This window comes from Coregonus clupeaformis, chromosome 10, assembly GCF_020615455.1.
Source record: "Coregonus clupeaformis isolate EN_2021a chromosome 10, ASM2061545v1, whole genome shotgun sequence".
NCBI lineage: Eukaryota > Metazoa > Chordata > Actinopteri > Salmoniformes > Salmonidae > Coregonus > Coregonus clupeaformis.
The window spans coordinates 20,993,056-21,007,433 of record NC_059201.1 but is presented as its reverse complement, the minus strand read 5'-3'; the positions used below and the strand labels follow the sequence as shown (position 1 = coordinate 21,007,433).

At 49.1% G+C, this 14,378-nt stretch overlaps 1 protein-coding gene across 1 annotated transcript in view; it reads right to left on the bottom strand.

Moving 5' to 3' along the window:
• Positions 1–12,870, bottom strand: part of LOC121574625 (calmodulin-binding transcription activator 1-like) — an 84,391-nt gene extending 71,521 nt beyond the window's left edge. The window contains exons 1-3 of the mRNA XM_045223220.1: positions 12,804–12,870; positions 9,542–9,637; positions 487–590 (exon numbers count right to left, since the gene is read on the bottom strand). Of these exons, the coding sequence (XP_045079155.1) occupies positions 487–590; positions 9,542–9,637; positions 12,804–12,828 (225 nt within the window). The 5' untranslated portion in view covers positions 12,829–12,870. The remainder of the gene's footprint in view (positions 1–486; positions 591–9,541; positions 9,638–12,803) is intronic.
• Positions 12,871–14,378: the final 1,508 nt, after the last annotated feature.

Sequence of the window (14,378 nt, the reverse complement as noted above, 5' to 3'; positions counted from 1 at the left end):
CTACGAAGAGATCTCATCACAGAGGTCACAAACTGCTCTCAATTCTGAACCACACACACACACTTGATTCCATTGAGTGCTCTGTTCTGTAGGCTGCAGAGATGCTGTTTGTCCTTCATTGAGATGGATTGCATGAAAAATTGAATGAATTGCCTCACAAGCAAAATAAGCTTTACATTGCGTAATAATGTACAGCTCCGAGATCAATAACACACACACACACACACACACACACACACATACACACACACTACTATGATACTATGAGCATCACCTCTAGCACTCAACTCAGAAACACATCCACTGGAATAGTGAAGGGAGATGCTAACCTTTGGAAGAGCCTAGAGGTCACCACACTAAAACACTGCTACACAGAGGGTCCTCCTAACCCATCACCATCTGGGAAACACTGGTCTTGGCAACATAGGTTCCACTCTGTAGGGACTCAGCAGTCCCCATTGGCCACAGGGTGGCGCTCTGTCTCACCTCATTGGTGTTCCAGCGGTGACGCTCCTTCGGCAGAGAGGAACATTTGGGCAAACACTCCAACAGCTTCTTAGGTAGGTAGATCTTCAACTGACCCTGCTCACCTACAGGGAGAGAGAGAGAGTTAGAGAGAGAGAGAGAGAGAGAGAGAGAGAGAGAGAGAGAGAGAGAGAGAGAGAGAGAGAGAGAGAGAGAGAGAGAGAGAGAGAGAGGGGCAAACACCCAATTGAGACTGCATGCAGAATTCTGCAGAAATATCCTCAGAGTACAACGCAAAACTCCAAATAATGCATGCAGAGCAGAATACCCACTAATGATCCAAATCCAGAAAAGAGATGTTAAATTCCACAACCACCTAAAGGAAAGCGATGCCCAAACCTTCCATCACAAAGCCCTAAGCTTCATTTCCAAATGTTCCAAGCAGTCAAAACCTTTCATTTTTTTAGACAGGGGTGTAACCAAAGCTGTGTTGTATTCATTAGGTATGTCATAGCACATTTTCAAAGATGCATTAGGATGCATTGCAAGCTCAAAATATTTTTCTACAAAAATGACAATTATGACAATAACCATGCTCATTTGCATGATAATTTGTCACGAACGTCTTCCAAATGAGTAGACCAAAGCGCAGCGCGTTGAGCGAACATGACTTTATTAATTCAAAGTCTGGAACAAAACAACAAAACAAGAACGATTCGTGAAGTCCTCTGCAATACTGACAGAACATGGAACAAAAACCCACAAACACAAGGTGAAAACAGACAGTATAAATATGGCTCCCAATCAGAGACAACGAGCCAACAGCTGACACTCGTTACCTCTGATTGGGAGTCACTCAACCAAACCAAGAAATACAACACATAGAACCACCCAACCAAACAAAACACCACGAAACGAACATACCCTGGCTCAACACACAAAGTCCCGGAGCCAGAGCGTGACAGTACCCCCCCCTAAAGGCGCGGACTGCGACCGCGCCTCAATAAGGCTAAACAAGGGAGGGCTGGGTGGGCATACCTCCTCGGCGGTGGTTCTGGCTCCGGTCGTGGTCCCCACCCCACCATAGTCACTACCCGCTTTCGTAGCCTCCTCCAACTGACCACCCTCCAACTTAACCCCACTGGATTAAGGGGCAGCACCGGACTAAGGGGCAGCACCGGACTAAGGGGCAGCACCAGGATAAGGGGCAGCACCGGGATAAGGAGCAGCACCAGGATAAGGGGCAGCACCAGGATAAGGGGCAGCACCGGGCTAAGGGGCAGCACCGGGCTAAGGGGCAGCACCGGGCTAAGGGGCAGCACCGGACTAAGGGGCAGCACCGGACTGAATGGCGGATCCTGGCTCGACGGCTCTGGCGGATCCCGGCTGGACGGCTCTGGCGGATCCTGGCTGGACGGCTCTGGCGGATCCTGGCTGGACGGCTCTGGCGGATCCTGGCTGGACGGCTCTGGTGGATCCTGGCTGGACGGCTCATGGCTGGCCGACGGATCTGGCTGCTCATGGCTGGCTGACGGATCTGGCTGCTCATGGCAGGCTGACGGATCTGGCTGCTCATGGCTGGCGGAAGGCTCTGGCTGATCCTGTCTGGCGGAAGGCTCTGGCTGATCCTGTCTGGCGGAAGGCTCCGGCTGATCCTGTCTGGCGGAAGGCTCTGGCTGATCCTGTCTGGCGGAAGGCTCTGGCTGATCCTGTCTGGCGGAAGGCTCTGGCTGATCCTGTCTGGCGGAAGGCTCTAGCGGCTCCTGTCTGGCCGAAGGCTTTAGCGGCTCCGGTCTGGCGGACGGCTCTGAAGGCTCATGGCAGACGGGCGGCTTTGCAGGCTCAGTACAGACGGGCAGTTCATGCAGCGCTTGGCAGACGGACAGTTCAGACGGCGTTGGGCAGACGGGCAGTTCAGGCGCCGTTGGGCAGACGGGCAGTTCAGGCGCCGTTGGGCAGACGGGCAGTTCAGGCGCCGTTGGGCAGACGGCAGACTCTGGCCGGCCGAGACGCACTATAGGCCTGGTGCGTGGTGCCGGAACTGGTGGTCCCGGGCTGAGGACACGCATCTCAGGGCTAGTGCGGGAGAAGGAACAGGGCATGCTGGACCCTGGGGACGCACATAAGGCCTAGTGCGTGGTGCCGGAACTGGTGGTCCCGGGCTGAGGACACGCATCTCAGGGCTAGTGCGGGGAGCAGCAACAGGGCATGCTGGACCCTGGGGACGCACATAAGGCCTAGTGCGTGGTGCCGGAACTGGAGGTACCGGGCTGAGGACACGCATCTCAGGGCTAGTGCGGGGAGCAGGAACAGGCCGGACCGGGCTGGCGACGCGCACCGTGGGTTTGGTGCGAGTGGCAGGAACAGGCCGGGTCGGGCTGGCGACGCGCACCGTAGACTTGGTGCGGGTGGCAGGAACAGGCCGGACCGGGCTGGCGACGCGCACCGTAGGTTTGGTGCGAGTGGCAGGAACAGGCCGGGTCGGGCTGGCGACGTACACCGTAGGCTTAGTACGTGGAGCAGGAACCGGCCGGGCTGGACTGGCGACGCACACCGTGGGTCTGGTACGTGGAGCAGGAACAGGTCGGGCTGGGCTGGCCACGTACACCGTAGGCTTAGTACGTGGAACAGGAACCGGCCGGGCTGGACTGGCGACGCACACCGTGGGTCTGGTACGTGGAGCAGGAACAGGTCGGGCTGGGCTGGCCACGCACACCCTGGGCTTGACGCGTGGAGTAGGAACAGGCCGGTCCGTACTGGGAACACACACCACTGGCCTTAACCGGGGATCAGGAACGGGCCGGACCGGACTGGTAACACACCTCAGTCTCTTACGCCGTGCCTCCACTGCTTCCCTCCCTCTACTCGCCAATGGCTCCCGTAATCCGGTAGCCTTCTCTCCACGTCTCTCTGTGGCAGCCTCCTGCTGCCCAGCCGCCCAAGCCATGTGCCCCCCCCAAAAAACTTTTTGGGGTTGCCTCTCGTCCTTCCAACGATGACCCTGCTGACGCCGTTGCTCCTCTCTCGCCAGGGCCTTGATCTTCCCCCAAGGTCCCTTGCCCCCGAGCATGTCCTCCCAGGACCACGATTTGCCCACCTGGGCCATCGCCAGCCTCTCGATCTCCTTACCAGGTGCCTCCTCCCATGTCCAGTCTCTTTGCTCCTGGACACGCTGCTTGGTCCTTTTGTGGTGGGTTTTTCTGTCACGAACGTCTTCCAAATGAGTAGACCAAAGCGCAGCGCGTTGAGCGAACATGACTTTATTAATTCAAAGTCTGGAACAAAACAACAAAACAAGAACGATTCGTGAAGTCCTCTGCAATACTGACAGAACATGGAACAAAAACCCACAAACACAAGGTGAAAACAGACAGTATAAATATGGCTCCCAATCAGAGACAACGAGCCAACAGCTGACACTCGTTACCTCTGATTGGGAGTCACTCAACCAAACCAAGAAATACAACACATAGAACCACCCAACCAAACAACACACCACGAAACGAACATACCCTGGCTCAACACACAAAGTCCCGGAGCCAGAGCGTGACATAATTAATCATTACCCAAAATTCCACAATCGTCACAGCCCTAACCAGAACAGCAACACAATTAGACCCAACAAAATTATAAGAAAACAGAAAGAGATCTACTTGACACATTGGAAAGAATCAACCAAAAAGCAGAACAAATTGTAATGCTACCTTGGCCTAAATAGAGAGTACACAGTGGCAGAATACCTGACCACTGTGACTGACCCAAAACTAAGAAAAACCTTGACTATGTACAGACTTAGTGTGCATAGCCTTGCTATTGAGAGAGGTCGCCATAGGCAGACCTGCCTCTCAAGAGAAGACAGGATATGTGGCCACTGCCCACAAAATGAGGTGGAAACCGAGCTGCACTTTCTAACCTCTTGCCAAATGTATGACCATATAAGAGACTCATACTTTCCTCAAATTACACAAATCCGCAAAGAATTCAAACAGAAATAAAAAATTTACAACCTCCCATATCTGTTAGGCGAAAAACTGCATTGTGCAATCCCAGCAGCAACATGTGTGACCTGCTGCCACAAGAAAAGGTCAACCAGTGGGTCAGAAACACCAATGTAAATACAACCTATATTTATCTGCCTATTTATTTCCCCCCGTCATTCGTACATTCTACCATTTGCACATTGTCACAACACTGTACATGGTTTATGTAACATTTTAAATGTTATACTACATTTATTACCGCTAATATTCTATTTTCAACCTTGTTATTCTCTTGAAACTTTTTTTGTGTGTAATGTTTACTGTCTGATTATTTTTGTCTTTGTTTTGTTTAATTCACTTTGTTGGTTTGTCATTGTTGTTTGGTTTATTGTTTATTTCATTTGCTTTGGTAATGTAAACACGTTTCCCATGCCAATAAAGCCCTTTTGAATTGAATTGAGCGAGAGAGAGGGAGAGAGGGAGAGAGGGAGAGAGGGAGAGAGAGGTTATTGACCGAGTGAAGGACCTCTGTTTAACCCAGAAGGAGTTGGGAACATGCTGTACCTGCTCACACACACGCTCACGCACACACGCTGACACAACATACACTACATGATCAAAAGTATGTGGACACCTGCTTGTCGAACATCTCATTACAAAATCATGGCCATTAATATGGAGTTGGTCCCCCCCTTTGCTGCTATAACAGCCTCCACTCTTCTGGGAAGGCTTTCCACTAGATGTTGGAACATTGCTGTGGGGACTTGCTTCCATTCAGCCACAAGAGCATTAGTGAGGTCGGGCACTGATGTTTGGCGATTAGGCCTGGCTCACAGTCGGCGTTCCAATTCATCCCATAGGCTCTGTGCAGGCCAGTCAAGTTCTTCCACACCAATTTCGACAAATCATTTCTGTATGGACCTCGCTTTGTGCACTGGGGCTTTGTCATGCTGAAACTGGAAAGGACCTTCCCCAAACTGTTGCCACAAAGTTGGAAGCACAGAATCGACTAGAATGTCATTGTATGCTGTAGCTTTAACATTTAACTAACCCAAACCATGAAAAACAGCCCCAGAACATTATTCCTCCTCCACCAAACTTTACGGTTGGCACTATGCATTTGGGCCAAACCCAGATTCGTCTGTCGGACTGCCAGATGGTGAAGCGTGATTAATCACTCCAGAGAACACGTTTCCACTACTTTTGTATATATAGTGTATGTACTGTATGTGTGTGTGTGTGTGTGTGTGTGTGTGTGTGTGTGTGTGTGTGTGTGTGTGTGTGTGTGTGTGTGTGTGTGTGTGTGTGTGTGTGCGTGCATGCGCGTGCGTGCGTGTCCGTGTGCGTGTGTGCGTGTGTGTGTGTCAGAGAGAGAAAGAGAGAGAGAGAGAGAGAGAGAGAGAGAGAGAGAGAGAGAGAGAGAGAGAGAGAGAGAGAGAGAGAGAGAGAGAGAGAGAGAGAGAGAGAGAGAGAGAGAGAGAGAGAGAGAGAGTGAGAGAGAGAGAGAAAGAGAGAAAGAGAGAGTAGGAGAGAAAGAGAGAAAGAGAGAGAGAGAAAGAGAGAGAGAGAGAGAGAGAGAGAGAGAGAGAGAGAGAGAGAGAGAGAGAGAGAGAGAGAGAGAGAGAGAGAGAGAGAGAGAGAGAGGGAGGGAGAGAGAGAGAGGCAGACAGACACAGAGAGACATTGATAGTGTGTTCAGGAACGTATGCCCACCCTAATCAATTATGCATTTATTAATAGAAGACCTGAGAAGGCAGAATTTCAAACAGCTGAATGGCGCTGGATTAGTTAAAGACTAATTTCTTATTTAGCAGCACTCCGGACTCACAGCTATGAATGCCAATCAGTGCTTAAATCCTCCCCTCCACACACACCCCGCCCAGTGTCCCCGATGTCTGACCAGTGATCAGAGAAATTCAGAGGAAATCAGGACCTTGCCTTTGAAATGCACTAGAAACCACATCAAACCAGCCGATCAAACACACACATACACCGTACACATGCATGCACACACACACTCATACCTCTCATACTGTACATATTGTGTGTGTGTGTGTGTGTGTGTGTGTGTGTGTGTGTGTGTGTGTGTGTGTGTGTGTGTGTGTGTGCGTGCGTGCGGACCACCACAGGGAATTTCCTACCCCCGACAAATTCCTTTTGCAATCACAGACACACTTACACACACTCCCATGTGAACAGCAGCTTTACAGGCGCCTATATAAGAATCAAACTTGCTACAAATGACCAACCAGCACACTGCGCATTCCCCTCCATCAGTTGATTAATATTTTACCTTATAAAACTGTCATCTCCACATTTATTACAGAAAAAAACCAATACCCCTGTGAGAAGGCTGTCAATTAATTATAAAACGTTCCAGAATAAAGAGGTTGAAAGACGCTCCGAATGCAACTCTTAATTCTTCCAGTACTGATCTTAGAGGGTGTCTGGGGAAATGTAACATTTCCCCCTTTTATAAGTAACATTAATGTGACAGAAAGAAAGGCTCATTGCACAGAAACTAGATAGAGGGGAAGAGAGGTGGAGAGGGAGATATAGGGGAAGATAGGTGGAGAGGGAGATAGAGGCTAAGAGAGGGAGGGAGGGAGATAGAGGGGAAGATAGGTGGAGAGGGAGATAGAGGCTAAGAGAGGTGGAGAGGGAGATAGAGGGGAAGAGAGGTGGAGAGGGAGATAGAGGGGAAGATAGGTGGAGAGGGAGATAGAGGCTAAGAGAGGTGGAGAGGGAGATAGAGGCTAAGAGAGGTGAAGAGGGAGATAGAGGCTAAGAGAGGTGGAGAGGGAGATAGAGGGGAAGAGAGGTGGAGAGGGAGATAGGGGGAAGATAGGTGGAGAGGGAGATAGAGGGGAAGAGAGGTGGAGAGGGAGATAGCGGGGAAGAGAGGTGGAGAGGGAGATAGAGGTTAAGAGAGGTGGAGAGGGAGATAGAGGGGAAGAGAGGTGGAGAGGGAGATAGAGGCTAAGAGAGGTGGAGAGGGAGATAGAGGGGAAGAGAGGTGGAGAGGGAGATAGAGGGGAAGAAAGAAAGGAGAGGGAAGATGGAGGGGAGGGAGGGAGGGAGGGGAGGAGTTGGGGTAGATTTGCATGCAAAGGGAGGTGGTGGAAGAGAGAGGGAGAGAGGAGGAGATTGAGAAGGAGGGGGAAGGAGGAGGAGAGGGAAAGAGGGATAGAGGGATGGGTGTGCATGCTAATTCATGATTCTGCTGATAAACCTTTCCTCAAGTCATCCTCAGCCGGGATGCCACAACAGAGAGAATGCTGGGATATGAGGAATTATTGGTATGAGTTTTTCATTTTGTCTAATCGATCAATCATCAACCAATCAATCAAAGAATCAATGAAACAATCATGCTCCATGTCCTAGAAATAAATAAAAGAAAACCCGAGACGCGTGGAAGGCCATTACATTTCTTGACAATTATAAATATAGTGGTCGGAACAGGGGTCTGAAACAGGGCTCCTTCCCCTGTCCCTCCCCCTTCCCCTCTCCTTTCCCTGTCCCTCCCCTTTCCCTTCTCCTCCCCTGTGTCTCCCCTTTCCCCTCTCCTCCCCCTGTCCCTCCCCCTTTCCCTCTCCTCCCCCTGTGTCTCCCCATTTCCCTCTCCTCTCCCTGTCCCTCCCCCTTTCCCTCTCCTCTCCCTGTGTCTCCCCCTTTCCCTCACCTCCCCCTGTCCCTCCCCCTTCCCCTCTCCTCCCCCGCTGTCTCTGTCTCTTTGTCTCCATCTGTCCCTGACCTCTCTCTCTCCTCCTCTCTCATTTGTGTCTCTGTCCCTCTGTCTCTCTGTCTCTCTGTCCTCTCCTGTCCCTCTGTCTCTCTGTCCTCTCCTGTCCCTGTCTCTCTGTCCTCTCCTGTCCTCTCCTGTCCCTGTCCTCTCCTGTCCCTGTCTCTCTGTCCTCTCCTGTCCCTGTCTCTCTGTCCTCTCCTGTCCCTGTCTCTCTGTCCTCTCCTGTCCCTGTCTCTCTGTCCTCTCCTGTCCCTGTCTCTCTGTCCTCTCCTGTCCCTGTCTCTCTGTCCTCTCCTGTCCCTGTCTCTCTGTCCTCTCCTGTCCCTGTCTCTTTGTCCTCTCCTGTCCCTGTCTCTCTGTCCTCTCCTGTCCCTGTCTCTCTGTCCTCTCCTGTCCCTGTCTGCCTCTTTGTCCTCTGAGGGCAGATCAGGAGAGCAGACAAGGAGACCTGATAAACACACAGTACAAATCAATAACCTCCCCACAAAAATCCTCTCTGGGCCTCCTCTCTCACACACAAACACACACACACACACACACACACACACACACACACACACACACACACACACACACCAACAGACACCCTAGGTTGGCTGTCCTGTTCTAGGATCAATAACCAATCAATGCACTCATCGCCTTTGTAGCTTCCCTTAATACTAGAGCTATTCGGCCCCCCAACTCACACACACACACACACAAATATACAAACACATAAACACCCAAACACACACGCACAAATGCAGACACACAAATAGACAGATAGACACCTACTCACACCAAACTAGAACCAGAACCACACACACACCTTCGATCCCCCTTGTCTCTCTCTCCTCCATGTAAATCCCTTTACTTCCACACTACATCTCAGTTAAAGTCAGCTCTCTCTCTAAACCATCCAAGGTCTGTTTCTCCCAGCACCAGTAACACTGTTCCATGCCATATGGACAGATAGTGTTCTGTGCGTTGATTAGGCATGACAATGAGCTTCTGCTCCTAAAATAAGCTCTGTGCGCTGTGTGTGTGAGTGCACACTGTAACCTGCTCTGCGTCGGCACGCATGAATAAACATGATCTGTAACAGAGCTGAATGAGAATGAGACTCGCTTCAGAGGGGGTTTGTGTGTGTGTGTGTGTGTGTGTGTGTGTGTGTGTGGTGTGTGTGTGTGTGTGTGTGTGTGTGTGTGTGTGTGTGTGTGTGTGTGTGTGTGTGTGTGTGTGTGTGTGATCTATTACAGAGCTGATGAGAAAAAGGCCTCGGCTGCCAGCTTGTTTAGCCAGAAGGCTTTTACACTGACCTCATCCTACACACACGTCTGTTGGGTCCTGTGATGCGGTGTGTGTGTCTTACCATTGGTGTCAGTGTCATCACTCTTGGGAGGGGCGTGTCCTGTGTATCCCACGGCGATTCTGATCATCCGCTCTGGATTCCTTATCCTCTTCAACCCTACAGAGAGAGAGAGAGAGAGAGAGAGAGAGAGAGAGAGAGAGAGAGAGAGAGAGAGAGAGAGAGAGAGAGAGAGAGAGAGAGAGAGAGAGAGAGAGAGAGAGAAGTAGAGAGAGAGAGAGAGCGAGAGAGAGAGAATTAGATATTGGGGGAGATATGGTAGAAGGAGACAGTATGTTGAGTGGAGGAGAGAGGGGTAAATAGAGAGAGAGAGAGGGAGAGAAAAAAGAGAGACAGATCTAGTTAATTCAGCATATTCTCAGTATTACACATCCCATAGAATTAGGAATTAGAACTCGGTCCACCCAGTATAATGTGAATCATCCAGTCTACTGTAGAGACCATTGGCATCAACAACATCTACTTCTAGTTTGTTTTCATCTCTTAATTTCCCTGTTTCCCTGGTCACCGTTGCTATGATACGGACTTACTACAGTAAGAAGTGGTCATGCAGACTTATTATGGTTGAGTCAGTGACTTCCATTCTTCCATTCAAACAGTCAGAGCAGCCATCTTCTAATCTATAGCTTGATCTATACTATAGTAGCAACCTAGCTTTCCTTAAGTCAGTTAGCAGAGCAACAAGAGACTGCTAGTGGCTTTCAGACATCCAAGGATTAGCCTGTTGTCCCCTGTGTGTGTGTGTGTGTGTGTGTGTGTGTGTGTGTGTGTGTGTGTGTGTGTGTGTGTGTGTGTGTGTGTGTGTGTGTGTGTGTGTGTGTGTGTGTGTGTGTGTGTGTGTGCGTGCGTGCGTGCGTGCGTGCGTGCGTGCGTGCGTGCGTGCGTGCGTGCGTGCGTGCGTGCGTGTGTGTGTGTGTGTGTGCGTGTGCGTGTAGCGAGGTTGTGGTAGTCTATGTTTATGTGCCTGTGGGCTCCCTCTCTCTGGGACTGTCAACCCACGGCCTCCATAAAGCCTGTGGCTGCGTAGGCTACATGTGGTGTGTGTGTCTGTCTGCATTTATGTTTGTCCCCCTCTATGTGTGTGTGTGTGTGTGTGTGTGTGTGTGTGTGTGTGTGTGTGTGTGTGTGTGTTTGTCTTTGTCTTTGTCTTTGTCTGTCTGTCCTACAATAAGGCTACTAACGACCACTTTGAAGATAAAGCCCCTTCGAGTCACGTGTTGTTAATTACATAGTCTCCTTTACTGCATGACTCGACATCGCTCCCTAGTGGACGTGTGGTTTATGGTGCTTAACCTCAGACCATTTTAAAAGGTTAAAGGCCCAGGGCATTCAAAATTCTGTTTTTCCTGTGTTTTTTATCATATTGTCCAACAGCTGATGAAACTAACACTGTAAAAGTGTGAAAACATTTTATGTGTTATTTCCTGACATTTGCTGGTTGAAAATACAATTTACACAGGACCTTCTAATCAGCAGGTTTTGCATGGGTGGAGTTTTGGCGTGCTTGGTGACATCACAAGGCGATATAAGTTAATGGACCAACAACAAAGAGAGTTCCAAACCTATCTGCCAATAACAGATCGTTTTCAGGTTACATTAGGCCGCTCCAATTAAGTCCCTCACTCAGACCACTCCCAGACAGTCCAAGGAAACAATTTTCTTGGTGGAGAAAGAGTTTTTTGCTAAAAAGCTATTTTTGTTTCTTTTTGACCGGTAAGGTACCTAATTATTACCCAGAAAGGATTTGATATTGAGATAAAAACGGCTGCATTGGACCTTTAAAGGTAAGCAATATCACATCATAGTGCACAGCAAGGCATCTTATCAACATTACAATTAAAATCAAGCCAAGTTGCCATTACTGGCTATTCCCAATGTCGACATGCCTCAGTAGTGGGCTACCATCGGGAATTTTGAATTGTGTTGTTTTCACTCTGTTATGTACAATGATGTCATAACATTGAGTCTGCCTTTAAACTCACTATTGAGGGACATTCACATTTAATTTCTTAAATAACATAAATGTAAAGGATTTGACATGTTTAAACACGCAAATGATCCCATTCTCTGTTGTTATCAACAGCTCCACATCAGACTAAAGCTTAATTAGAATGGACCTGGATCTATTCCTACAGGCATCAGAGATGAGGGGGAGTTGAGTAGTGCTGAAGTTCACAGCTTACAGTACAGGTTCAGAAACAAATACTATGACCACCAAAATATATCCCCAGTATATTGATGCTGTAGTTAGATCAAAAATAACTTTATTGTCACATTGCATAAACACACCCACCCACACACACAAGTATGCAAGCATGCTGCACGCGCTCACGCACGTACAAACGCGCGCGCGCGCACACACACACACAAACACACAAACACATGTATCTTTCTCTCTTAACACAAGTGACCCACTGACTATAAATAGAAGCAACAAAGATGTTGACAACAAATATTCCTCTGGTGTTGCTATTTCCTCTCAGCCAGAGTGTGAAGTCTTCCTTCAGGGAATTCCTCAACAGAAGAGGAAGACCTGAGTGTGTCTTTACCTGGATTCAATGTAATGCTTTTTACAAAACGTACTGGCACCGCATATAGATGACGCTGTTTAGAGCGCATTGCTGAATGTTCCGCGTTGAATCACCATCAACCAACTCTCCATCGTCCACAGCACGTTAAAAACACAACATCACATTGTGGCTGACCGCACAGCCTATGGGGTTCCATGCGTGTCGAGGAATCCCACTACAGATGATACATGGATGATTTCGTGCTTTAGCAGCATTTATGTGTGTGTGTGTGTGTGTGTGTGTGTGATGCCTGAGCTGAGAATGCATTTGAATTCCTCCAGCGTGAAGCTCTCACATCCTCTCACATCCACTCAGATCCTGTTACGCTCAGCGGCGTAAACCTGCAACCCTGGGGAGACTCTGACACGCAAAGGAACGAAGAAAACAACATTCTCAATTACTGTATCTAAACAAGCGCACTCCGTTTACGTTATTTCTCCTTATTTTCAAACATGCTCTCGGTAACCGTTTGACATCGAGCTGAATGAACTCTGTGTGGCTGTAGCCTATATCAGCTTCGCTTCAGCGTCCGTGTTTTCAGGACAGGACAGCGAGAGAGCGAGAGATGGAAAAGGGGAAAGCCCCGCGGTCTCTCTGTTCCTCCATCCCCTTATCTGAACCCAGCGTCTGATCCCTCTCTCCCTCTTTTCGAGGTCAACAACAACCACAGAATCATCACCTTATTTCTTTCTTACCTTCCGGCTTGTTTTCGGCAGCCATTTCCCCTCTACGCGCCTCATCCCTCCTCCTCCTCCTCCTCCTCCTCGCGACCTGGGGGACCACGCGCGTGCACGGCGAGGACAGCTCAAGGAGGGGGCGGGGTGCAGGGGCGAGCCCGCTCAACACAGCTACGCTATTGGTTCGAGGCGTGATAATTGACAGCGGGGCTCCTGGGTGATGCCTAGTGGACTCGCGGAATCCATATCGCTCTGTATGCGTCCATCATTCCAGTTTTGTATGGAGCTAACTCTCCGCCCCCAATCCCCCCTCTCTCTCTCGTTTTCTATCTCTGTTCGTCACAGGTCGATGTCTAGAATACGGGGACACCTTGGCAATCTCTCAGCCACAGAGGCGATGTGAAACGGAACCTAACTCCCCCATCAGGACATATCTGCCAGGGCTTTCTGATAGCCTACTGACTTGGATTGCAGGTCGTGGTTGTAAATGCGTTCACAATGATTTATGTGGCAAAATGACGATTGGATAAATTAAAATTGTATCCCTTTGCCTGGGCTGAGAATGGGAATTAATTTCTCAGGACTATTAGCCTATACATAGCCTGCCTATTACACCAATATAACACCAATCAGCGTGCAAGTAGTGTAAGAATGTGGCACCATACATAAACATCATACATGTGTGACACATTGGTGTTACTAACCCCATGGAATGAGTCCAGGACACTGAAATGCAGAGGAAGCGCGCGTGGGCTGGCGGGCGCTGTCACTCACTGTGAGGGTGCTGAAGCGCATGGTGCTGAAATGACAGCTTCACGCGCCCACAGAGACTTTCATAACGTCCCCACTCAAACGTACATATTTCTGTAAACAACACGCACTGAAACTGCAACAAAGATAAGGTTTCTTACTTTTTGTGGTCTAGGCCTATTTCACTAAAACTGATTCAATTCAGGAAATAAAGTGAAATTCAATTAATTAATGTATTTTATTTACAGAGAAACGATTGCTTCATTCTAATTCCAAGCGGAGGTCGATAGCCAAGGCCTCTCGCTCAGCTCTCTCTGAGAGATAGTTGTATTAGCCTATGAACTATCAAGCAATCAGGAGCCAATTCATGAATAAATAACCTGTCCAATTAAAAAGCAGACATTCGTAGTTTGTTCACGTAGGCCTACAAGGGTAATTGGTTTAAATATTTCCACTCCCGGGGCCAAATCTGAATTGCTCGGCCTAAACTGTCATCAATAACGGCAGCCGTTACCGGTAACGATCACCCATGATCTACAGTCACTCACAGCCATCAGACACGGTGCGTCAACGCAACCTTTATACGTCTCCTAAAGGTGTGTCATAGAATCATAAAGGAAAATGAGATAGGTGAAACGTTCCTACAAGGCAATCACTAAATGCAAACCACGGGAAGGACGGGAAGATGCCAGGCTCAAACCAGTAGTTTAGTAACCCTATAGGTAGGTAGAGCTGTTGTGGCCTCTTTCTATGTAAATGCCTCCGTTAAAAAAGGTTTGGATCTTTATGGCACTTGATGCATTGCTTTTCGTGGTATTGTATAGGTTCAAGCCCTGCCTGGCA